The sequence below is a fragment of the Nycticebus coucang genome, chromosome 6, assembly GCF_027406575.1.
Source record: "Nycticebus coucang isolate mNycCou1 chromosome 6, mNycCou1.pri, whole genome shotgun sequence".
Taxonomy (NCBI): domain Eukaryota; kingdom Metazoa; phylum Chordata; class Mammalia; order Primates; family Lorisidae; genus Nycticebus; species Nycticebus coucang.
The window spans coordinates 116,834,861-116,859,026 of record NC_069785.1 but is presented as its reverse complement, the minus strand read 5'-3'; the positions used below and the strand labels follow the sequence as shown (position 1 = coordinate 116,859,026).

Here is a 24,166-nt window from a genome sequence, read left to right as displayed (position 1 = left end):
TGATCTTGGGGGATGCTCTCCCTAACCCTCTTACCTGTCACTCTGATGAAGCAAGCTGTCGTGCTGGGAGATACCCTATGAAAAGGCCTACATGGCAAGAAACAGGGAGAACTAATGCCTCAGTCCAGCCACCCCCGAGGAACTGAATCCATCACCAATCGTGTGTGTGAGTTGGGAAGTGGGTTCCTCCTTGTGAGGCTTTGAGATGACTGCAGGTTTTAAAATATGTGACCCTGAGCCAGAGGTCCCAGCTAAGCCTCCCCAGGCTTTCTGGCCCACAAAGCTGAGATAATAAATGTGTGCTGTTTTAAGCTACACTGTTTTGAGGTAATCTGTTTTGCAGCAGTAGATAACTAATACACTCACCTAGCAGGGTGGTTATGAGGATGAAATGAGGCAATATAGTAAGCATTTAGGAAAATGCCTGACAGTTTCCTCTTTCCCGACAGGTCCCCTCGACACTCCAGTAGGCGAAGCACAATATTTCCCTTCCCCTGTCTAGTTCCACTGCCACCATCACAGCCCCACCCTCCACGTATAGATTCCTGCCTCAGCTTTACAACTACTTTCCTTGCTTCCCTTTGTCCAACTGGTTATCTTTAAAAAATAAATAGCTCCCTATTCCTTAAAGGATAAACACCAAATTGACAAAGCCCTCCAGACTGCCCTCATCCTGCACTTCCAAGTTCATTTTCCATTTCACTCTCACACCTCACAACTACTCTAAGATTAATCTATTCACTAATCCCAATTATACTTGGTATATTCTCACCCCAGTAATTTCACTCGTGAAATTTTACCCTTTCAATACTCATTCTCTTTCCTCCTCAGTTCCAACCCACCATTCTCTCCACACCATCCATCACTTTATGGTGGATCTACTCAAGACTTAACCTCCTCCACTAACTTTTTCCAAATCTCACCACCCCACAATGATCTATTTCTTTCCCTCAATCAGTGATATTCATTCACTTGCTATTTAAAATCATCTAGATATAAAAAGAAAAGTAGAAGTAACTTCAGAAAGCATCTAGTCCAAGGATTCATTTTACATGTTAAGAAACTGAAGTCCAGAGATGAATGTGACTCAACTGAATAGTAACAGCACTCTGGCTAGAATTTAAGCCTCAAAACTTTCAGGTCATTCAATTCTAAAAATATTTACCAAGTACCCATATGTACATAAGGCACTATAAAACTTCAACAGTTTCTACCAATACATCACTCATTTTCTAACAAAAAAGTATTAAGTACTATTTATCAGATATTCTGGTTAGAATAAAGACTTTGCCCATAAGGAATTCAAAGTAATGAAAAAAAGCCACACAGGTAAAGAAATAAGTTCAATGTAGCTTGATATGGTCTGTGATAGAAGAATCTAGGGAAAGTAAGGAGTCTCTCTGTATCTTTGGTCCTTCCGATCAATCACTCATTCACTTACTCATTTGCTGGAGGAGAGAAGCAGAAAGAAAAAAATTTTTTTACTTTTCTAAGGATAGCCAAGTAGAAACAACGATTCTCTTGAAGCAACTCGTGAACAAAAAAACTCCTAGAATGTCAATGTTACTTTGAAAAATACATTTTTCTAATATGCTATTAGATCTGCAAAATTCTGCATTTTAAAAAAAATATGGAAACATATATACATTGCCCCTTTTTAAGAGTCTCTTTTGGAGTGAAAAAGACCCTGAGTAGTAAACTCTCAGTTTGCAATTTATTTGCCGAGTAATATAAGTAGCTTAAAGTCTATCAACTTCAAGAGAACACCTACCTTACATGGTATTTGCAAGAATAAAAACATAAATTGACTTAATAAATAATAGCTACCCTGTCTTTCAAGTAAATAATACAAAATATTCTATATAGACAACATAAAAATTATGTTTGACAACTAAAATACACAAAATGTAATTGAGTAGGCATGGTATTACTGCCGAAATTAACTCTCCAAAATAAAAGTCTTCCTTTGAAATTTTTCTAGAATAGCAAACGCTGTGTAAGTTCTGTTATTTTCAGGCAACAATGTTCCAAGAAATTTACTGTTTTATCACTTGCTATGTGGAGGAAAAATTAAAACCCTGCACTTAAGAAATTTAGAATACAAATCAGAACATGAGAGAACAGTTCTTTGTGCAAAGCAAGCAAATACATTCTTGTGGATTTAGTTATCCCAGAGACAAATGCCAAGGGGCTTCAACTTAGGAAGGTAGGCTCAGCGATCAGAACAAAATGAGAGCAATGAGGAAAAACTATATACAGGAAGTTCTTTACAAAGTTGTAGATTCTTTTTATGCTATTTTAACTGGTTTTAAAATACGTGATTATTCGACAGTCTTCTAAGTTAAAATTATTTAGGTGAACATAGGTCTAGAAACCCAAACATATACATAATAATTTATTATGTATATACTCCCCATGATACGTTTAATCTACTGTTCCTCACTAGCAATTCATCGTTCAATAAGCTGTGAAAACTGCAATTAACAATGCGCTCTAAAGTAGCACTCCCATCAATCTGTGTACCCACATCTGCAATGCACTGCCACCAATGATTTGTATGTCTGATTTTCACTGAATTTGTGCATTTAGTATACCTGAAAAGAAGTAATCAAGGAAGTTCAATCTATTAAAAATATATATATTGTCTCCAGACTCCGTGGTCACCTGAATTTTATTTTTTATAAGATTTGCCCACTCTAAGTTATAAAACATTTTTACCATTTATATTACACACAAAAAAATGAATAACAGAAAAAACAACTAGATTTCTTTTGCTTTCAAATGATTCCGATTAAAACAGTTCACAAAAATGAAGTGATTTTCAATCTACATATAAGAGACTCTCTAAATGATATTCAAGATATATTAAAAGTTTTGTTTAAAATAGATTTAACAGGTCTTGAATTTCAGTAAATCAGGCACTCTGGAGCACAAAGTAAAGGTATAACAGGCTCTTTGTAATATGGAAAGAAATTTAATTGGTCTTTCTCAGTGTCAAATCCTAAGACCTATTCCCCTTTGTAGACCACTATATTATTGTCAGTTTCATACACTTTTACTTTATAAAGCACTCCCACAGGAAGTACTCTCTGGAGGTTCTCCCAGATACACACAGCTACATTTTCAGTTGTGCTGTAGAAACAAAAGAAAAGAAAAGAAAGAAGTTCAAAATGCAAATAATAAACACACCTTCACATTTAATATTTAGAATGTAAATTCTAGTTTTAAAAGATACCATTAAATTAAAACTTCAGAAACCACACAGCAATTAGATAAAGCATTCAAATCAGCTTCTTCTTCCTTAATGTCTGTATGAGGCAAGATAGTGATGCCTACCTTACAACATCTGCAAAGTAAGGCACATCCAAATCCAGATTCTTATGATCAAGAGGCTTCATAATTGCTTCCTAGAGAGAAAACAAAGGAAAAAATAATTGATTCCATCTGTGAATCAAATTCCAAATTTTTCTAACTAAGCCCGTGAACTTTACCCTATCATTTAGCTAATTCAATATTGGTAAGTACAGGCTGGACGTGGTGGCTCACGCCTGTAATCCTGGTACTCAGGCCACAAGCATTTACAGAACAACACCAGAGAGCTTTTGCCCATCTAACAGAGAAGGGAAGTCATGTGCACTACTTCTCTTCTTTACCATCCTTTTCCTTATAAAGCTTAACATTATGTGTTTAACACATACTTCACTCAACTATTAAAATCAGCAGTAGTGTGCAGTGCCTATGGCTCAGTGAGTGCGGTGCCGATGGGGCACCGGCCCCACATACTGAGAATGGCGGGTTTGAACCCAGCCCTGGCCAAACTGCAACAAAAAAATAGCCGGGCATTGTGGCGGGCACCTGTAGCCCCAGCTACTCAGGAGGCTGAGGCAAAAGAATCGCCTAAGCCCAAGAGCTGGAGGCTGCTTTGCGCTGTGATGCCAGAGCACTCTACTGAGGGCATCAAAGTGAGACTCTGTCTCTTCAAAAAAAAAAAAAAAATCAGCAGTAGCTATTATTGTGCTCCAACCTAGTAAGTTGATAAAAAAAAGTTGTCCTGCAGCCAGGACATATAGAACTAAATAGTTTTGTGCCTAGACGCCTGGGGAGTTTCCCTGGTACCAAGAGGCATTTCCAACAAATGAATCATTCTATCACTAAGAGCCAAGTCCATAGAACATGTGGCCCTGGCAACCCCAGGAAGGCCAGGGGATGTTACTGGGAATGTGTGTGAGGGGTTGCTTCAGCTTTCCTGGAAGCCCCAAGAAAGGGCTGACCCAGGGGCCATCTCAAGGCTGGAGGGCTCCTGCCAAGATAGTGATGTCTGCCTTCACATAGGGTGAAAAATTACTTTAGGCTGCGCCACCAACATGCGCTGTACACAAAGGCCATGTTAGACCTGTGACCAAACTGACACCACTCCCCAGGGAGTTCCCCAGGAGCTCACAGAAGTAGGGGGCCCCTTACAAGAGGCCTGCAGATGCCCAGGCTCAGAAGCAGGGACTTGGTGTCCATCAGTAGCAGCACTTCTGCTGTAACATGAAAAGACAGTTATCAGCAACTGTCCCAGGAGGACCCATCAGCAACACTAACTTGCACACTTAACAGTTTTCGTGTCTAAGCATGGACAAAAGCTCAGGTAGAAACAAAACAGCTTGGAAAAGTAACATTTTGGTGCATCTTTTCCAGAGTTGATTAGTGTCTAGTATGAACAGCAACATTCAGTATGTTTTATAAACTTAAATGACAATAGGTATCATTGTTGCTGCACAAACCATTAGCCACAGAGAACAGCTGATATCTTTGAGAGGATTATTGAAACATGTCCTTCCAACATCACAGGCTGCAGGGGCTGGGCCATCCTGGTGGCAGGAGAGCCCCTGATGCCCTCTAATCAACAAGAGTTCTGCATTCTAGAAAAAACATGACAGAGTTACAGGAATGGACATGTAAGTCAAAATGGAGAAAAAAAACAAAAAGAATTATATATCCAATTCTTTGTAAAAATGTAATATATGACAAAGTAAACTCACATTAAGGGAGTGGGAATGACTTTTAAAAATGATATTAGGATAAACAGTTGGCAAGTATGGAAAAAAAATTAATAGTAAAAATAGTAAAAAAAAAAAAAAACAAGAGTTCTGCCCACTCCTGCTGGCTGTGTTCCATAGCTGCTTAAAAAGAGGTTCAGCTTTTTTTTTTTTTTAGAGACAGAGTCTCATTTTGTCACCCTCAGTAGAATGCCGTGGCATTACAGCTCACAGCAACCTCCAGCTCTTGGGCTTAGACAATTCTCTTGCCTCAGCCTCCTTAATAGCTGGGACTACAGGCGCCTACCACAACGTCCGGCTATTTTTTGTTGCAGGTTGGCCGGGGCCAGGTTCAAACCCGCCACCCTCGGTGTATGTGGCCGGCGCTTTACCCACTGAGCCACAGGCGCCACCCGAGCTCTGGGGTTTTAAATGATCAGACCCATGTCTTTAACATGTGGTAGGTACCTTAAGAAACACACTTGAACACTTCTAGAAGTCACTGACCATCTGAGAAGGGCTCAGAAGTTCTGTCTTCCCCCAGGAGATATGATAGGATTTGGTGGTTCCCTCAGGGGCCCAAGAAAATGGAACACTCCACTACTAGCTCTGCAACCACAAGGAATGTCACAGTGCCATTTGCAAGGATCTAACTTCACTCAATATGGTATGATCAGCCACTTTTACTAATGGGCATGTGTGGTGTCCTATGTTCCCTGGCGATCTCTTATATTGTCGTCTTATATTCTACAACAGTTTCAGGACATATATTTTATGTCCCTAGTAAATGAAAGAACTCTGTCCTTATAACTTCCCTAAAGTATTTTGAGTGCAGTGCTGTTTGTTCTTTTACTTATTCTCTCATTCAATCAATAGGTATTGAGCACTTACTATTCTTTACCTCCTAGGAAAAGTAATGTACATACTCTGTGAGCTATGTCTAATTTATCTTTGTATTCCTGGTACTTAGCTCACAAACCAATCCAAAATAGACAAATTTGTTGGACATACGGATAATAACGCCAAAGAAGTAACGATCACTAATATTAATAAAACAAATGTCAAATTTTAGAACAAAAGTAAGTTGCAAAGAACAGGTGAAATGATGGTATAATAAAAACAGCTGGATAGAAAAAAAATCTACTCCCAACTTTGCAAATGACTAAACACATGGCCTTGGGCAAGTCAGTTAACTGCTTAGCATCTCTCAATCCACAGAATGAAGAAGGCGGTTTGGGTATCTCTAAGGTTCTTTACAGTGTAAGAATTCTACAATGACGCAGTCCTGAATTCTTTACTGAACATCTTGTTGTGTGTTATCTCCACTATGTACTGCCCCCAGTGAGTTAATAATACAGCCAGGTTGTAGGGAAAATTATTGCCTGACCTTAAATATAGGCTCGCTTTCTGCTTGAGAAATCTAAAGAGTCACGAGAATGGCTGGCATGTGAGTTGTGTATGTGCAGGTCAGAAAACTGGCCTCCAAGAGAGAATGTATATGTGAGGTATAACAATAAAGATTCTCTAGATTTCAAAGGTCTCTTGATGCTGGAGGCAAAGGTATTGCTGAAGGTCAGTGGTTTTGCAAAAACAAGGTAAAGACCTCCTGTCTGACCTTCTCCATGTCCTCCCTATCAGTGCTGACGTCTGATGAGCAGCTTTTGTCTACTTCTTCCTGTTTTATGATAATAATATAACCCAAGGTTTGCTCTATAGGACTCCTCCCTGAGCTCCTCAGTCCCCCAGCACAGACTCAGAGTCAAGACTTTTTCATTCCTCATGCAAAAACCCCTTCACAGGTGAATAAGCCAAGACAGTGTTAAAATCTATGATCAAAGTACACTGACTATTTAGAGAAGGAACAGAAAGCTTCAAAGAGAAAGCTGTGTCTTAAAAGAGGAAAATTTGTTAAATGAAGGAAATCAAGATACTCCAACAGAGAATACAAAGTAAGCATGCTTCATTTCTTCCCATTACTATAATACAACTGTGACCGATTTCTATTAAGTTGTTGAAACACCTTCAGAAAACCATGAGAACAGCCCCCTCCAACTACTCCCCTCTCCCACACCCAATTGTAATCACAAGTCAAAGAACCTCAGGAGATAACTGGTTCAGGAGGTGGAAAAAAGAGGCTACTAAATATTATAATTGCGGGACAGCACACAATAAGCACCCAACATGCCATTACCTCCATATATTTTTTGAGGTCGGTCAAATTTATAACCATTCCTGTAACAGGATCAATCTAAAGAATAAACAAAGGTCAATTATTACTCTAATAGGTTCTCCATATTTGAACCACTGGCAAATCAGTAAAAAAAGTTCAATGTACAGAGACAGTGCCCACATTTGCTTCATCCCAGAGACAATCACTGATCTTAGCACAAAGCACCATGTGCTCTAAGCATCCTTTTCATTGTACAGCTCTTTTACCTGTCCACGTAAAGCACATGGAAGACAGACAACACTTGGGGAGAAGAGAAGCCTGGAATGGTTGCAGCTCATCACATACACAAAAGCCAACAGAGAAGTAATAATGATTAGAACAGACATTTTCCACACAGAATCCACCACATTGGCTAAAAGGGGCCCAGCAATCGACACAAACCACACAGATATTTTCAACACATACCTCTCCATGTACTGTCACCACAACTATGGGAAAGAAAACAAAACACCAAAAAACCAGCATGACATTCAACAGATTAACATCAAAGGACAGTTAGCAACATAAATTATTAGATCCCTGACTCCTAAAGCTACATGTGTATTTTTTCCAAAGTATTTGTTCTTTAAGTTAAGATCTTTATCAATAACAAAGCAAGACTCAACCAAGAAAAAGGAGCTTATTAGAAATTTTGACTAAGCAGAGAAACTTAGCCAAGGCCAAAACAGGTATAAATTCTGCTTATGATCTTGATGCACGAGGGAGGACTGAGAACCTACTCAGTCTCTTCCTGTAAAAGCAGAAAATGCACATGTAGGTGTCCAGCCACACACCAAACTGCCCATACTGGGCAGCACCCTTCTGAGCAAGCAAAACTACCACTGGGCCTTAAACTCTTATCCCTTTACTCACACAAATGTAGTAAAGCTTTGCAAATTAACAAATGCTTATATGAAACATTGGAAAAATCTTGATGATCAGTGCTTTACAAATAACTTTTAAATACTAATAAATTTCTTAGCTCCATACAAATACCATTAGGTATTACATGGTTGAGTACACTGAGATAGAGACATCATAGATCAAGAAAGAGGCAGTAACTAAACCAGCAATCCCAACCATCTCACACCTTATTTTGTCCTTTTTGTGACACCCACATACTGTTATATTCTATAGCTTATGCAGGTGCTTCTTGAGGATCTCACCTTTGTAATTGTGTCCATGGCCGTTTGGATTGCTGCATTTTCCAAATAATTTCAAATTTTCTTCATCACCCAGATGTTTACTGATAAAAAAAAAAAATCAGCATGACACACGTATCACATTCAAATCCCTTCTCTGTCCCCTACATTTATTATTTGTTCTGGTCTTTGAAAAGTTTCACAATTTATTATTACTTTAGCTTACCAAAGGGGGAGTCATAAATCACTCTGACTTCATTACTCAGCTATGTATCAGAAACCAGCGAGTGCGCCCCAATTTGATTGCTGTACCATACTAATGAGCACATACAAACCTTACATTCAACAAGGTTCTAGCAAGTAGTCTGCTAAGTAGTCTTCCATTTTTCGATTCAAAACTTACTGAGTACCTATAAGGTATCAGGCAAGTGCAGAATGAATTAAGAGCATACAATCATAAACACAAGATGTCTGTCCTCGAGGGGCTGAAACTCTCATTTCTCTCAAAAGCTAACCTATCCATCCAGAAAAAAATATTTTTTAATCTCATTTCTCCTAAAAATAATTATACCACCTGGTAAGTATTCCCTTCAAGAATCCTACTTTATTATGCCTTAACTGCTACAACTTTACCCATCCACTGAGGGGTACTCAAAGTGAAATATTAAAATTGTAACACTTACCTGTTGTTCCAGACAGAAAACAATTTACTTAATGAATTTTTATACCTATTTCCACCCAATCCATTTTGCATTCCAGGAGGCCTTGTCACCCTCACACTCATATGTCCGAGCTTCCCCCTTTTTTTTTTTTTTTTTGATAGAGTCCAGCTGTTACCTGGGCTAGAGTGTCATGGTCTCAGCCTAACTCACAGCAAGCAACCTCGAACTCTTACAATCAAGCGATCCCCTGCCTTAGCCTCCCAAGTAGCTGGGACTGTAGGTTCATGTCACCACACTTCACTTATTTTTCTATTTTTAGTAGAGACAGGCTGGTCTTGAACTCCCTAGCTCAAGGGAACCCACCCCGGCCTCCCAGAGTGCTAGTACTGCAGTTGTGAACCACTGCACTTGGCCTCAACCCCTTTCTTTTTGAGATCTTTACTATACCCCCACTTTCTTCTGCTTATCCACTTCTTGCATTAGGAGTGCTAAAGTCTCTCGCACAAATTCTCTCACTTTACTCTCCACAAATATGGCTACATTGTAAATACCAGACGTAATCCCTGCTGCATCCATGCTACCTACCACGAGGCCTGATAAGAAACAAACCCTTGTCCAATGAATGAATCGATGAATCCTATCAGAAATGATTATTATCATTTCACAGGAGAGAAAATGGAGGCTTAGACAGAAGAACCTACTAGTCAATGGTGAAACTCTCCTCAAAACGCACTCTAAAGGGCAAGCAGTCTGCGTGCTCGGGCTTCAAACCCCAACTGCGCTACTTGCTTGGGAAACTTAACATCTGGGCTCATTTTATCTTCGGGAAAAGGGGGATAAAAATTGCCTTCTTGTAATTATATTAGATACAGTTCCTAAGGCTCCTATAATATAACATTAACTGACATTTAGTGAGTGTTTATGACGTGCCAGGGACTGAGTAATCTTGGTACGTTTAACTCTGGGTGGGGAATCTGCGGCCTTGGGGCCACGTATGGCCTTCTGAATCAAGAGTGCGCCCTTCTGACTGAATCCACATTTCCCAGAACGAATCTTTTTAATAAGGGTATTTGTTCTGCGCCGTCTGGAGTCGGGTGAGGGGCCGCAGGCGGGATCTGGAGGCCCCGTGGTTTTGAGGCCGCAGGTGCTTCCGGTCACTGAGCAGGGTGTGGGCTCCGCAGTCGACGACGCGAACCTCCAAGCCGCACCGCCTCCTCCACCGCCCCGCCGACTCTGGCTGCCGCGCGGGTCTCGCCCGCCGCCCGCGAAGGCGCCCGACTCGCGGAAGCGCCGACCTGAGGCCCCGCCCCGCCCCTGGCCCCGCGGTGTTCTCCGGCTGACTGCGCCTGCTTCTCCCTCGGCACCTGGGGCACACCCTACCTGTACAGCCGGTGGCTCGCGCTGAAGGAGGTGCAGCGGGACACTCGCGCCCAGCGGCGCCCGCCCCGCCCGGCCGCGCTCATCGTCTTCCAGTTACCTCCCGCGCGCTTCCGCCGACGCTCCCTCCCTCGCGGCTGCGCAGTGCGGCCTTGCGAGTCCGCCCGGAAGCGGTCGTGAGTTTGGGCTGCGGCCAATCCCAGCCCGGGCAGGCGGTTACGACGTCCCTGACGGTCTGAATCTCTTCGCTGAGAGAGGGTTCCCGATAGTTGAGTTTGCCTTGTAGCGGTCAAGGTGGCTGGCCACTTCAATGTCCTTGATTTTATGTCTGCTTCGCCCTAGTTTCAAACTAGGTACCACGAGTTTACTCCAATCTGGGCACACTCTGGGTCTTGAAGTGACCTCTTTGAGCCTCCCCTCCCACTGGCTGGCTGGCTATTCTATCAGATGAGCCCTAGTAACACAGTCTACTTAAAATATTATAGGAGCAGGAAATTGGAGAGCACAATTAGGACCATGTGGCTTTCAGAGATGAATCTTTGCACTGTTCTGTAATGATTCGTACCAGGAGAAATTCCAAAGCCATTCTTAACCTTAAGTGGGCATATATCACTGAGGCACTGTATCACTGAGGGTTGATAAAGTGTGACCACATGCACTCCTGAACACGCATTAGCAATTCTCCAGCCAGTGTAGACAACCTTGGGAAGGAAAAGATCTTGTTCCCTCCATCTAATCACAAAGGGTGTCCTGATTAGGGATAAAAGGGATCTACATGGAAGTAGGAGAAAAAGTCTGGCCTTTTTGACTTTCACACAAGATAGGCCTTGTGTGAAAGAAAAGGCCTTGCAGCAAACAATGTGTTTCGGAAACATTGTAATTCAGTTTACTAAGTATGATTATAGTTTGTTATAAAATAGAGTAATAAAGTAGAATAATGGTTACAGGTTACAGAACAGTGACCACAATAGGGTTGCCATACAATACTTGAAAATAGCAAGTGGCAACTGTTGAGAGGTAAAGGAAAATGGGCACATGTGGTAGTTAAGGTAACTTGGAATCAATAAGTAGGTAAGATTACTTAAGTATTTTGGGAAACCAATGAAAAATCTTTGTAGAGAATTATAGGGAAAGTCAAGATGAAATATTTATACTGGTGTATTGTCTTTGAGTCGGTTGGGAGGGGGACCCTTTCCCAATCTGGGAAAGTCTATGCTTCATTTCATATAAATTGTGCTTTTTTTGTTGTTGTTCTGTATTGGTGTCCTGGCTGCTTTATTTCCACTCCCTTTTATCTTACTTTCATTTTAACTCGACCAAACTTCCTAGTTCTGCTGAGTAACTAACTAGACCAGATCAACTGGACATTTTAAGGGTTTCAGAGACACCTGACAAGTCCAAACTACATACATTTTCCAATACCATGTCACATCTTGGCCCTATTCATCCTTTCATTAAATATGTATTGGCCATCTATTATGTGGCTGACATTGTTCAGGCACTAGGGTGTTTAGTTTACATTGCAGATGAGAAAAATCAAATGATGAAAAGCAGGACAAGTCAGTGATTAACAATGGACTAGTAGGTTTTCTGCATATTTACAAAAGGAAAATGAAAGGATAGGGGGAGTAGCAATATAAGCCAGAATGATGATTTCTGTCAAATGTCTCGTCTCCAGCTATCTTTCCTGTTCTGTCTGCATCAGATTATTAACACATTATGTAGCAAACATTCTTCACACATTTTCAAATAGTTGTCTCATCTCCCCCATTAGACTGCAAAGAAAGGATTTCAAAGAATTATAAACAGATTTTTGAAATAGAGACTATCTAGTTCAATATTCTCATTTTAGAGGTAAGAAAATACAGACCCAGATAAATGAATTGCTATTTCAAAATCACTCAGAATAGAAACAATACTTCCCCAGGATTGACTCTCTTAGAGATAAATACTCTCTAATATTCAATGGTCATACAGTTTATTCATTCCAAAAAGTTTAAAAAATCAAAAAAATGAATGAATAGAAGACATTTCTGAGAAATTATTTTCATTATTTGTCTTCTTCAATAAAATATTTCATCACATTTTCAGAGTTCTTGCTCTAACTTATTTTGTGAAAGCTAGTTCTATACAAGAGTACTTAACTGAATTCACCCTCGGTGGTTCTGTTATGAGTTAAGCTGTGTCCCCTTAAAATTCATATGTTGAAATCTAACCCCTGGTACCTCAGCAAGTAACTATTTGAAAATAGAGTTGCTGCAGATTTAATTAGTTGAGATGAGGTCATTAGTGTGGGCACTAATCCAGCAGGAGAAACGTGGGCACAGAGACAGGTTCTTCCAGAAGGGTATTACTATATGGAGACAATCTCCATAGACATTTCCAAGTCCAGGAGAGAGCCCTCGAACAGATCCTTCTCTGGAATTCCTTAGAAGGAACAAACCAACCTTGATTTCAGACTTCCAGCCTTCAGAAGTATAAGACAATACATTTCTGTCATTTAAGCCCCCAGTTTGTGGTACTGTGTTACAGCAGACCTAGCAGATTAATATATTCATTAATCAATAAGCAAATAGTATTCCTGTTAATTTAGCTTTTAGTGTTTTGAGATCAATAGCCATTTAGGTGTAGTTCCCACTTCACTCATGCAATATTTATTGACTTTGTTATTCCTTTTTGTCTCAGAAACCAACTTTTTTTTTTCTATTTTTTCTTTTGTTAGTGAAATCTATGAGTCACAGAAGGCTAACTTCTACTAAGAGATCTCCCAAGGTGCTCAAATGGATACATATTGGCAAGGGAGCCCCCAATTCCATCACCTTCCAGTCTTTATCATACGTTACGTTAAAAAAATGTTTATCAACAACCAAATGCCAGACTTGAGAATGAATAATACACACCTGGTTCCTGTCCTCATAAAGGTCAGTGTCATGGGGGAGCCAGATTCAGAAATAGCATCATGATAAACGAAAAAACAAAACAAATACCTCAGGAAAAATCAAAGAAGGCTTCAAAGATGACACGACTTTTGAACTAGATTTGAAGAGGGGAATTTCAAGAAGAGAAGATAGTGTGAGCCAAGGAAATGTGGAAAGGTGCAGCTTGTATATTGACAAGCTGGGCTACAATGGGGAGACAGCTGAGAGACAGGACTAGAGATATTGAGTGGGGACCAAATTATGAGAGGGCCTGGAACACCATGTTAAGTAAAAAGGAAGGAGGCTCCACCCCATGCATCCTATCTCCCTCCCAGTTCCTCCCTAAGAGAAGAGAATTTTCATCTGCTTAACTTGTATTTCCAGGCACTGTTTGGGCCTTGTTTACTCAAAGGCAGGCTCACAATGTGTTAAAAGACCCCAGTGGCTTACTCTCTGATACTATGCTGGGGGGAGGAACTAAGCCAAAATTTGCCCCCCAGCCCCATCCCAATGCGGCCTGGCCATCTTACTCACTTTCTATTCTGCTTCTTGCCTCCCTGGAGTAAGCTGCCCCAGGTGCCGCCCACCTGCCTCTCCCTTTTCCTCTAGTTGTACACTGTATACTCCCTTCCCTTGAGGCTCTGGACATGGCTAGAGGTAAGATTTGGGCTTAGAGAGAGGAAGAGGTCCAGCCTGTCTTTAAGCCACGGTCATATGCTCAATCAATTTTACCAGAACTTTCTACTTGGATTACCAAGGCATATGTGCCTAGACTATAAAATTTTACCAGAACTTTCTACTTGGATTACCAGGCATATGTGCCTAGACTATAAAATACCATTGAGCATTTTTTTTCTTTCCCTTCAAGATACTTACAGATAGCAGGGCCAAGGAAGAATTCATGTATCCTTGGGTGAAAAATCTTATGATTATACACACATTATTAACTCTTGGATGTCTGAACTTTATCCCTGTGTATTAAGATAAAGATTTATAAACAGAGGAAAGACATACAGATCTGTGTGCTTTCCAGAGGTCAACCATCAACCAGTCTCTCCTTCCTCCTTCGGATCAAAATAAGATAGATCAAATCTCCACGTGTAGTCTAAGGAAGTACAATGAATACCTTTTCAGGGGCTCTGTGAGATATAGGGGGACTTACATTCTCATGGTACCTCCAGGCTCTGTGCTCCTGCACCTGCTGTATTAATTATATTTAGGCATCTTCTTGCCATTCTAAACCTGTTGCTCTGGTTTGCATCTCACAAACCCAGCCCTTCTGCTTTATTGCCACAGTGCAAGCCCCCACACGTGGCATTTGTGTGTGTGGAGCACATCACTTAAGAAGAAAGGGTTTTTGACATTTGAAATAACTCTTAAGGAAAATTAGAGCAGAAACTGATTCTTGTTGGGCCAGGACTATGCAGAAAGCCTAATCTTGAGTTCTTAGGTACCCCAAATTTCATGTCCGGGGCCCTTCTTCAGCAACAACTCCCATGCAGAGAAAGCATGGGAGTAGAGTTCGGCTGAGGGAGGGAGTGTAACTGAAGGAAGAGTGAACAAGGGTTTTTGAGGGTGTTGGTAAGAGTATGGTTTAAGTGACAAACCTTGGCTGCTTTAGGGCTATTGGTAAAAACTGGCAGGGTTTAGAATGATAGAGCTGGACAGGCCTGTGGCTCAAGGAGTAGGGCTCCAGCCCCATATACCAGAGGTGGCAGGTTCAAACCCAGCCCTGGCCAAAAACTGAGGGAAAAAAAGAAAAGAAAAGAAGAGATTATGTGGTCTTTGGTGCCACCTGTTGCCCAATTAAATGAAGAACTAGTAGCTCTTCATCGATCCCTGGAGGGTTATACACCTGGAGAAGTGCCTGACTTTAGTGATGTTCCTAAAAACTATTACCTCCGAGGGAGGGCTGGGCATGGGTAGGGAGTGGTAGGAGGTGGTCCGTAGGAGGGTTGTGCAGCTACAGTAGTATCTGCTGTGGACATCAGAGAAAAAGCCAGTTTAGAAGAAGCCTCCAAACATGATTTAACTGGCTTCCTATCCTCTGAATAGGACCAACAAACAGTAATAGGTAGTCTGTGAAGGAAAGAACAAGGTGCTCTTCTGAGTTATACCTATGATCATTGGTAGTTATATTCAAAGTCTACTACCTATGATCATTTCTTCTCCTACGACCTCTGTCACCCACCTTTCTGATGGTGGTAATGACCCAGGTTTAGTTCTTCTTTCATGTATTCTTATTGTTACCTAAAGGAAGATACATCCAATACAGTAAATTTAAAACTGAATTCAAAATGTTGTATCAACACTTCCTTAATGATTTCAAGGAAAACCCATAAGAAAAAATAAAACCATAATTATTTCATGAATTCTGTTTAATAGACATTTAAAAACCAATGTCTATGGTTTGGGAGGCAGGGTACTCTTTTTACTCTCTGTATTGAGCTCAGCAGTTTTAAACTTAGTTTCCAGGCTTTGTAGTTGTCTTATCATGTGGGTACGAAGGTGCCATGGAAACCATAAGGCATTTGCATAGGTACTTCTGCTCGGCCCAGTTCTTCAAAGTTCTTGGCATCCAACACTAGGAGGAAATTGCTTTCATTCTAGAACAGGAAAGACAACATTGAAAATTCTTTCTTTTTAAAATCAAAACACAATCTCCTCCACTGGCTGTACAAATCCTAATGGTGAGACCATGTTTTATACATCTTCATATCTACCCCCTGTACCTAACACAGGGCCTTGCCTGTTCACCCACTAAATATTTTTGAATCACTGAACTGGACTAAAAAGGAAATCATGGCTAAGAAGTTCATACCTAAAGCAAAGAAATTAAGTTGTTTATATCAATCACTTTCATAGGCTTTCTTTGAATTTAATCATCTTTTTGCTTGCTCCTTTCCAATTTATTAAGAGACATAGAAACTCTTTCTTCCAAATTAGAAATGTCTCTATTTTGTGTTACTTTGGAACTGTTCAAAGGGCATCACTGCAAGACAGATGGGGATTTACCCCAACACATGAGGATGAAGTCCTCCTACTCCCACGGCAGAAATCACTAAAAGATCACAGCACTTTATGCTGAACCCTTAAAAGGCCTCAGAATCCTACACTCCAGAAAGTCACTAATAAATGATCAAAGGTGGTATCCAAAGTGAACCTGTTTGCCATCAGATTTCCCAGAGAAGAAGTCTGGTAATAAATAGCATTATTAAGACACTAGGCCAGGGATTATGACATCGGACTTTGAAGTCATTTCATTGAAATTGGCAACACCAATGGTGTTATGAATATTAGACTAAAAATCAGAAGACTTAGATTTAAATACTGACTCATGCCTATAATCTTAGCACTTTGGGAGGCCTAGGTGAGAGGATCACTTGAGGCTAGGAGTTCTAGACCAGCCTGGGCAACACAGTGAGACCCTATCTCTACAAAAACTTTTAAAATTAGCTAGGTGCGGTAGTACATGCCTGCAGTCCTAGTTTCTTGGGAGGCTGAAGCAGGAGGTTTGCTTAAGCTTAGACATTGGAGGTTGCAGTGAGTAAGACCATGCTACTGCACTCTATCTAGGACAAGCGAGTGAGCATCTATCTTAAAAAAGAAAATAAATTACTTGATCATTATGAGATCCCATGCAAGTCTCTTTCAACTTCTTTAAATTACAAATTTCACATGTGTAAAATGGTATCCCATGAAGTTGTTTTGATGACTACATGAGATATCATATATGAAAATAATGTGTAACTTAACAAATTCCTATTCAAATGTAAATTATTATTATGGTCTTACAAATAGAACTTTAAAACAATAATAAAGTATGAATTGTGATAAAGAGTATGTAAACTCTAAGAAGGGGAAGAGAAGGGAGAAGATGCCATATTGGAATCAAAGTAAACTACGGACAGCATCAATATGCATCCTCGATTTATCAGATGGCTCAGTGTGCTTTTCCTTATGACCAGTGACAAGGAAATATGTTTACCTGATTGGGTGTGATCACCACAGAAAGAATAACCCCACTATCTTCTTCAGTGGCTCCTGGTACTGGAACAAAAACAGGTTCTGAGGGATAATAGTTCTCTTTTTTCCAAACCTGCAAGTTCCCAAAAAGTATTTGATAAAAGGTCAGTTGTGAGGCAAAAATTTTCCATACCTTTTGTCACCCCAAGCATGAATTTGGCTATCAATAGAATATTCCAAAAGTAAAAGAGTCAGGCTTGCTGAGTGGAATATAGAAAAGAAAGAGATTTTGCAGCCCCATATCTCATCACCATTGAACAAAATTTGTGTAATTATAATTTCCCATCAACCTGAAAAATGGGTGTCCCAACAAACTTAACCCCATGATTTCTGCCAAAATAACATCAAGATCAAGCACATATTGGGAGCTTGGGGTCCATCTAGATTCCCTACAAGGAACATAACCCTAACTTAGATGACTTCATGGTTTTTAAACTCAATAAAGAAACTGGCTGAGCTGCTTAAATATTAAAGAATTTGGGGGGTAGAGCAAGATGACAGACTAGAGACATCTCAGCAGCCACTTGCAGGTGAGATCACAGAGAGAAGACTCCAGTCACCTCTAGCTAGTATGTCCTGCCCAAAAACATCAATCAGGGGCACAGTGAGACAGCAGGGCATTCCAGGAGCCAAGGGGGAGGTCAGGAGCAGTGGAGAAAGTGAGTGCCTGGGTATGTGCAAAAGCCAGCTGGCCCTCTGGCAGAGGACTAGAGACAGGGAAGCCCTGTCCTGCAGTTTTTTTTGTACTTGAGTGCTTGCTGGAGCTGCCTTAGGAGGGCTAAAGCAAGTGAACTTAAACAGCACTTGGCTCCCAGGATTGAACCACCAGGCAGGGTGGAACTCCCATTCGTTCAGCTGCTACCAGGGCACTGCCATTGTGGGAGCACAGGATCCCAGCACGTGGCTGGCTCTAGTGTGGGTGCCTGCTGAGCTCAGGCAGCCAAACTTGGGGTGAGTTGGGAGGCTCCTGCATCCTCAGGAAAGCCCCTTTGTGACCAAGGGGTACTATTTGGAAGGTTCAGTTGTGTTTCCTGGGATGTCTGGCAAGAGCTTTAAGCTTCCAGCCATGTGGGGATTGAGCACTAGCCAAGTGATCAAGCCCTGATTTAGGGCAAATAAATCGGAAGATGGGACCAGGTCTCCTCACAACTGAATAGTGGCTTCCAGCGCCCATCTTATACAGTACAATCAGCATGTGTGTTTTGCATCTCTGAACTGCTGGAGCACCACCTGGTGCCCAGGCAACATATTGCAATATGTATTTTTTCTCTTGTTTTTTCCCTATCTTCTGGGAGTATCACCCAGGCAGTATATTGCAAAATACTTTTTATTTTTTTTGATTTTTTCTTGTTTTTTTCTTTTGATATATTTTTATGTTTTCATTTTTATTTTCTTTAATATCAAAGGTTCCATTTTGCTACAGTTTTTATGCCTCTTTTTATTTTTCTATTTATCTCCTTTTTTCTTTTTATAGAGATTTTTCTGCTATTCTCATCTTTCCTTCATAAATTTCTCAAACAACAATTAAGATATCCCTCTTTTTTACACTTTGTATAATTTTGTTTTTAACTTTCTTTATTGCTATTATGTTTTCTTTTTCTTTTTGTTTCCTTTCTTTTATCTATTTTGTTCTATTTCATTCTGTTTTCTATTTATGAGACAGAGCCTCGCTTTGAGGCCTGGACTAGGGTGCCACACATTAGGCTGGCTAAAGGAGGATTTGAGCCCATGGTCTAGGGCATCCTTCTAGCTTTACTCTTTGAAAGACTGTATTAGTAGGTCCTCACCATGACACATTTTGATTTCTCCTATATTTGGAAGAGGTGAGGTCTTGCTTTGCTCAGGATGGAAAGGAACTCCTGACCTTGAGAGACCCACTCAGTCCAGTCCCACAGAGTACTTGAATTATGGATGTGGGTCAAAGTGCCTTGAAAAACACCACTGTTACTCTCCAGTTATTCTCTTTCCATCCTTCTTCTCTCCATTTTTTATTTTTTCCTTTCACCCCTGTTTTTTTCTCTTTTCCTTTCTTCTCTCCCTTCCCATTCCTTCATCTTTTCTTCCTTTAGGCCCTAGACCAAGAGGCCACTCCAACACATAAGCCCAGAGACAAGGAAATTTAAAGAGAAGAAGGAAGTGAGAGGGAAAAGTAGAGTAAAGAAGTGAACAAGAAAAACACACACACACGCGAGGAGCAACCAACAAAAAAATTCTGGCAACATGAAAAACCAGAACAGATCAACCCCTCCAAGAGATCATGAGGTAGCTACCCCACAGGATCTCACCTATAAAAAATTATAGAAATGACAGAAAAGGAATTTAAAGTATGGATATAAAAAACAACAAAGGGAAGGTGGCGCCTGTGGCTCAATGAGTAGGGTGCTGGTCCCATATATCAAGGGTGGCAGGCTTGAACCCGGCCCTGGCCAAACTGCAACAACCAAAAAAAAAAAAAAATAGCTGGGCGTTATGGCAGGTGCCTGTAGTCTCATCTACTCAGGAGGCCGAGGCAAGAGAATCACCTAAGCCCAGGAATTAGAGGTTGCTGTAAGCAGTGGGACACCACGGCACTCTACCTACGGCAATAAAGCAAGATTCTGTCTCTACCAAAAAAGAAAAACAATGAAGGGAATTGGAAGGAAAGTGGAAAATCACCAAAACAAAATCCAAAAATTTACCCAAGAAATAAATTCAATGGAGAAGTAAAGTCTTTTACTGACATGAAAATATTGAGGAAATTCACCACAACAAGACCAGCTCTGCAGGAAATATTCAGGTTCATTCTCCACACTGACCATCACAATGGACCATGACCAAAGTAGATACCCAGAAATTAAAGGACAAATCCTAGTTGCCACAATGATAAAAGGATAAAACTAAGCAATAGACTTTCACAAACTAGGATGAAAAGGCACAGGCTAGCTGACTAGATAAAAAAGTACAAATCATCTATATAATATGTCCAAGAAACACATCTAATCTTGAAGGACAAAACAAGAATCAGGGTGAAGAGTTGGAAAACAATATTTCAGCCAAATGGAAATCAGAAGAAAAAAGGGATAGCAATCTTATTTTCAGATGCAAGTGGATTTAAAGCAACTAAAGTTAAGAAATGCAAAGATAATCACTACATACTGGTGAAGGGAATAATAGAACAGGACATTTCAACTCTAAATATGAGTAGGGCACCGGCCCCATATACCGAGGGTGGCAGGTTCAAACCCAGCCCCAGCCAAACTGCAACAACAACAAAAAAATAGCCGGGTGTTGTGGTGGATACCTGTAGTCCCAGCTGCTCGGGAGGCTGAGGCAAGAGAATCACGAAAGCCCAAAAGCTGGGGTTGCTGTGAGCCCTGTGATGTCATGGCACTCTACCAAGGGTGGTAAAGTGAGACTCTGTCTCCACAAAATAAATAAATAAATAAATATACACCACTTAAATGCTCCTATATTTATGAAACAGACCCTAACTGGTCTGAACAATATTATATCCTACAATGCTATGATAACTGGGGACTTAAATACCCCTCTGATAGAACTGGACAGATCTTGTTAACAGAAAGTAAACAAAGAAACAAGGGACTTAAATACAACCCTAGAACAAATGGGCTTAATAGACATATACAGAATATACCATCCCAAAGCTAGTGAGTATACATTTTTCTCATCAGCCCATGAAACAGACTCCAAAATAGCTCATGTCCTAGGACACAAATCAAACCTCAACAAAATTAAAAGAATTAAAATTATACCTTGTATCTTTTCAGACCACCAGGAAATAAAGGTAGAATTCAACCCTAAAAAAATGTTCTTCCCCTCACAAAGGCATGGAAACTAAACAACCTTATACTGAATGATGGCTGTGTCAAGGGGGAGATAAAGAAAGAATGTATTAGATTCTTCAGACATAACAATGAAGTCACAAGCTATCAAAACCTGTGGGATACTGCAGAAGCAGTCTAAGAGGGAAATTTATAACATTAGGTGCTTACATTAAAAAAAAAAAAAAAAAGAAAACAGAAATAGCACACATGAACAACCTAATGAATCATCTCAAGAAAATGGAAAAGGAAGAGCAATCTAATCCCAAACCTAGCAGAAGAAAAGAAATAACCAAAACTAAATCAGAAATAAATGAAACTGAAAAAAAGAATCTTTCAGAAAATTGATGAAACAAAAAGTTGGTTCTTCAAAAAGACAATTGAGGTTCAGCACCTATAGCACAGTAGTTACGGCATCAGCCACATATACCAAGGCTGGTAGGTTTGAACCCAGCCCAGGCCAGCTAGCACAACAATGGCAATGCAACAAAAAATAGCTGAGTATTGTGGCGGGTGCCTGTAGCCCCAGCTACTTGGGAGGCTGAGGCAAGAGAATCGCTTAATTCCAAGAGTTTGAGGTTGCTGTGAGCTGTGATGCCATAGCACTCTACTGAGGGCAACATAGTGATACTCTATCTCAAAAAAAAAAAAAAGAGATAATTGATAAACTTTGGGCCAGATTAACTAGAAACAGAAAAGTAGAATCTCTAATAACATCAATCTGAAATAAAAAGGGGGAAACAACAACAGATACCACAGAGACACAAGAGATTATCTTTGATTACTATAAGAAACTCTATGCCCCAAAATTTGATGATGTAGAGGAAATGGGATAATACCTGGAATCACACCATTTCCCTAGACTTAACCAGGAAGAAATAGATCTCTTGAAAAGACCAATATCCATCACTGAAATTGAAGAAGCAATAAAGAAGTTCTCAACTACAACAACAACTACAAAAAGAAGCCCTAGACGAGAAGGCTTCACACTAGATTTCTAACAAAACTTCAAACACAAGTTTGTACTTATACTACACAACCTATTCCAAAACAATTGAGAAGCAAGGAAGCTTCCCTAGGACATTCTAAGAAGCAAACATCAACCTGATACAAAAGCAGGAAAGGAGAACTATAGACCAATTTCACTAATGAGCATTGATGCAAAAATACTCAATAAAATCCAAGCAAATAGACTGCAGCTACACATTAAAAAATTATACATCACAGGCGGCTCCTGTGGCTCAGTGAGTGGGGCGCCAGCCCCATATGCCGAGGGTGGCGGGTTCAAACCCAGCCCCGGCCAAACTGCAACCAAAAAAAAAATAGCCGGGCGTTGTGGCGGGCGCCTGTAGTCCCAGCTGCTCGGGAGGCTGAGGCAAGAGAATCGCATAAGCCCAAGGGTTAAGAGGTTGCTGTGAGCCGTGTGACGCCACGGCACTCTACCTGAGGGCGGTACAGTGAGACTCTGTCTCTACCAAAAAAAAAAAAAAAAAATTATACATCACAATCAAGTGGGCTTCATCCCATGGATGCACGGTTGGTTTATCATACACAAATCTGTAAATGTAATACACCACATCAACAGAAGAAAAACAAAGACCAAAAGATCTACTCAATAGGTGTAGAAAAAGCATTTAATAAAATTCAGCATCCTTTTTTAACAAGAACACTTAAGAAAATAGACATAGATGGCACATTTCTTAAACTGATTGAAGCCGTCTATAACAAACCCACAGCCAATATCATACTGAATGGAGTAAACTGAAAGCTTTTCCACTTAGAAGTGGAACATGACAAAGATGTCCTCTATCGCCATTACTATTCAACCTAGTTCTGGAAGTTCTAGCCAAGGCAATCAGGCAAGAGAAGAGTATTAAGGGCATCCAAATGGGGGCAGAGGAGATCAAACTTTCACTCTTTGATATGATCTTATACTTAGAGAACCTCAAAGACTCAACTATAAGATTCCTGGAAGTTATCAAGAGATACAGTAATGTCTCAGGGTACAAAATCAATGCCCACAAATCAGTAGCCTCAGTAGCCGATAATAGTCAAGTTAAGATACAAATCAAGGACACAGTACCCTTCACAGTAGCTTCAAAAAAAGGGAAAGACCTGGGAATATACCTAACAAAGGAGGTGAAGGAACTTTACAAAGATAATTATTAAATCCTAAGAAAAGAAATAGCAGAAGACATTAACAAATGGAAAAACATACCATGCTCTTTGCCGGAAAGAATCGACATTGTTAAAATGTCTATGTTACCCAAAGCAATCTACAGGTTTAATGCAATCCCCATTAAAATACCAACATCATACTTTGAAGAACTAGAAAAACAATGCTTTGCTTTATATAGAACCAGGAACAAAACCATATGGCCAAGGCAATTCTTAGTAATAAAAGCCAGAGGCATCGCTCTACCAGACTTTAGGCTATATTACAAGTCCACAGTGATCAAAACAGCATGGTAGCTCGATGCCTGTGGCTCAAGCAGCTAAGGTGCCAGCCACATACACCTTAGCTGGCAGGTTCAAATCCAGCCCGGGCCCACCAAACAACAATGATGGCTGCAACCAAAATATAGCAGACACCTGTAGTCCCAGCTACTTGGGAAGCTGAGTCAAGAGAATCGCTTAAGCCCAGGAGTTGGAGGTTTCTGTGAGCCGTGATGCCACAACATTCTACCCAGGGTGACAGCTTGAGGCTCTGTCTCAAAAAACAAACAAACAACAACAACAACAACAAAAACAGCCCGGTATTGGCACAAAAATAGAGGCATAGACATTTGGAACAGAATAGAAAACCTAGAGATGAAACCAGCTTCCTATTGCCATCTGATCTTTGATAAACCAAACAAAAGCATACACTGGAGAAAAGAATACCTATTCAATAAAGAGTGCTGGGAGAACTGGATAACCACATGTAAAAGACCGATACTGTGGAAGTTCTAGCCAATACAATTAGGCAAGACAAGGAAATAAAGGGA

General features: G+C 40.4%; 2 protein-coding genes across 4 annotated transcripts in view; both read right to left on the bottom strand.

The window, feature by feature from the left end:
- Positions 1 to 738: 738 nt before the first annotated feature.
- On the bottom strand, positions 739 to 10,558 carry PTS (6-pyruvoyltetrahydropterin synthase). Its single transcript, XM_053593718.1, has 6 exons — positions 10,418 to 10,558; positions 8,400 to 8,479; positions 7,660 to 7,682; positions 7,216 to 7,272; positions 3,337 to 3,407; positions 739 to 3,132 (listed from the first exon to the last, which is right to left on the bottom strand). Exons 1-6 carry the CDS (start codon positions 10,498 to 10,500, stop codon positions 3,009 to 3,011), a joined length of 438 nt encoding a protein of 145 aa, XP_053449693.1. The 5' UTR covers positions 10,501 to 10,558; the 3' UTR covers positions 739 to 3,008.
- A 5,115-nt stretch (positions 10,559 to 15,673) lies between these two features.
- The window catches only part of BCO2 (beta-carotene oxygenase 2), a 77,483-nt gene continuing 68,990 nt past the window's right edge, over positions 15,674 to 24,166 (bottom strand). For 2 of the 3 annotated variants that reach the window (XM_053593713.1, XM_053593711.1), the window contains 2 exons: positions 17,321 to 17,431; positions 15,675 to 15,938 (listed from right to left, as the gene is read on the bottom strand). In XM_053593713.1, the coding sequence (XP_053449688.1) occupies positions 15,825 to 15,938; positions 17,321 to 17,431 (225 nt within the window). In that variant the 3' untranslated portion in view covers positions 15,675 to 15,824. Of the gene's footprint in view, positions 15,939 to 17,320; positions 17,432 to 24,166 lie in introns of all 3 variants that reach the window. The other variant, XM_053593710.1, reaches the window with a different exon arrangement.

Excerpts from the sequence above, each read along its gene's own strand:
- PTS (XM_053593718.1), bottom strand. The coding sequence starts at position 10,500 with ATGAGCGCGGCCGGGCGGGGCGGGCGCCGCTGGGCGCGAGTGTCCCGC. Across the intron at positions 8,480-10,417 it reads GCGAGCCACCGGCTGTACAG|TAAACATCTGGGTGATGAAG; the intron begins GTAGGGTGTGCC and ends TTTTTTTATCAG. Across the intron at positions 3,408-7,215 it reads ACCTCAAAAAATATATGGAG|GAAGCAATTATGAAGCCTCT; the intron begins GTAATGGCATGT and ends TTTTCTCTCTAG.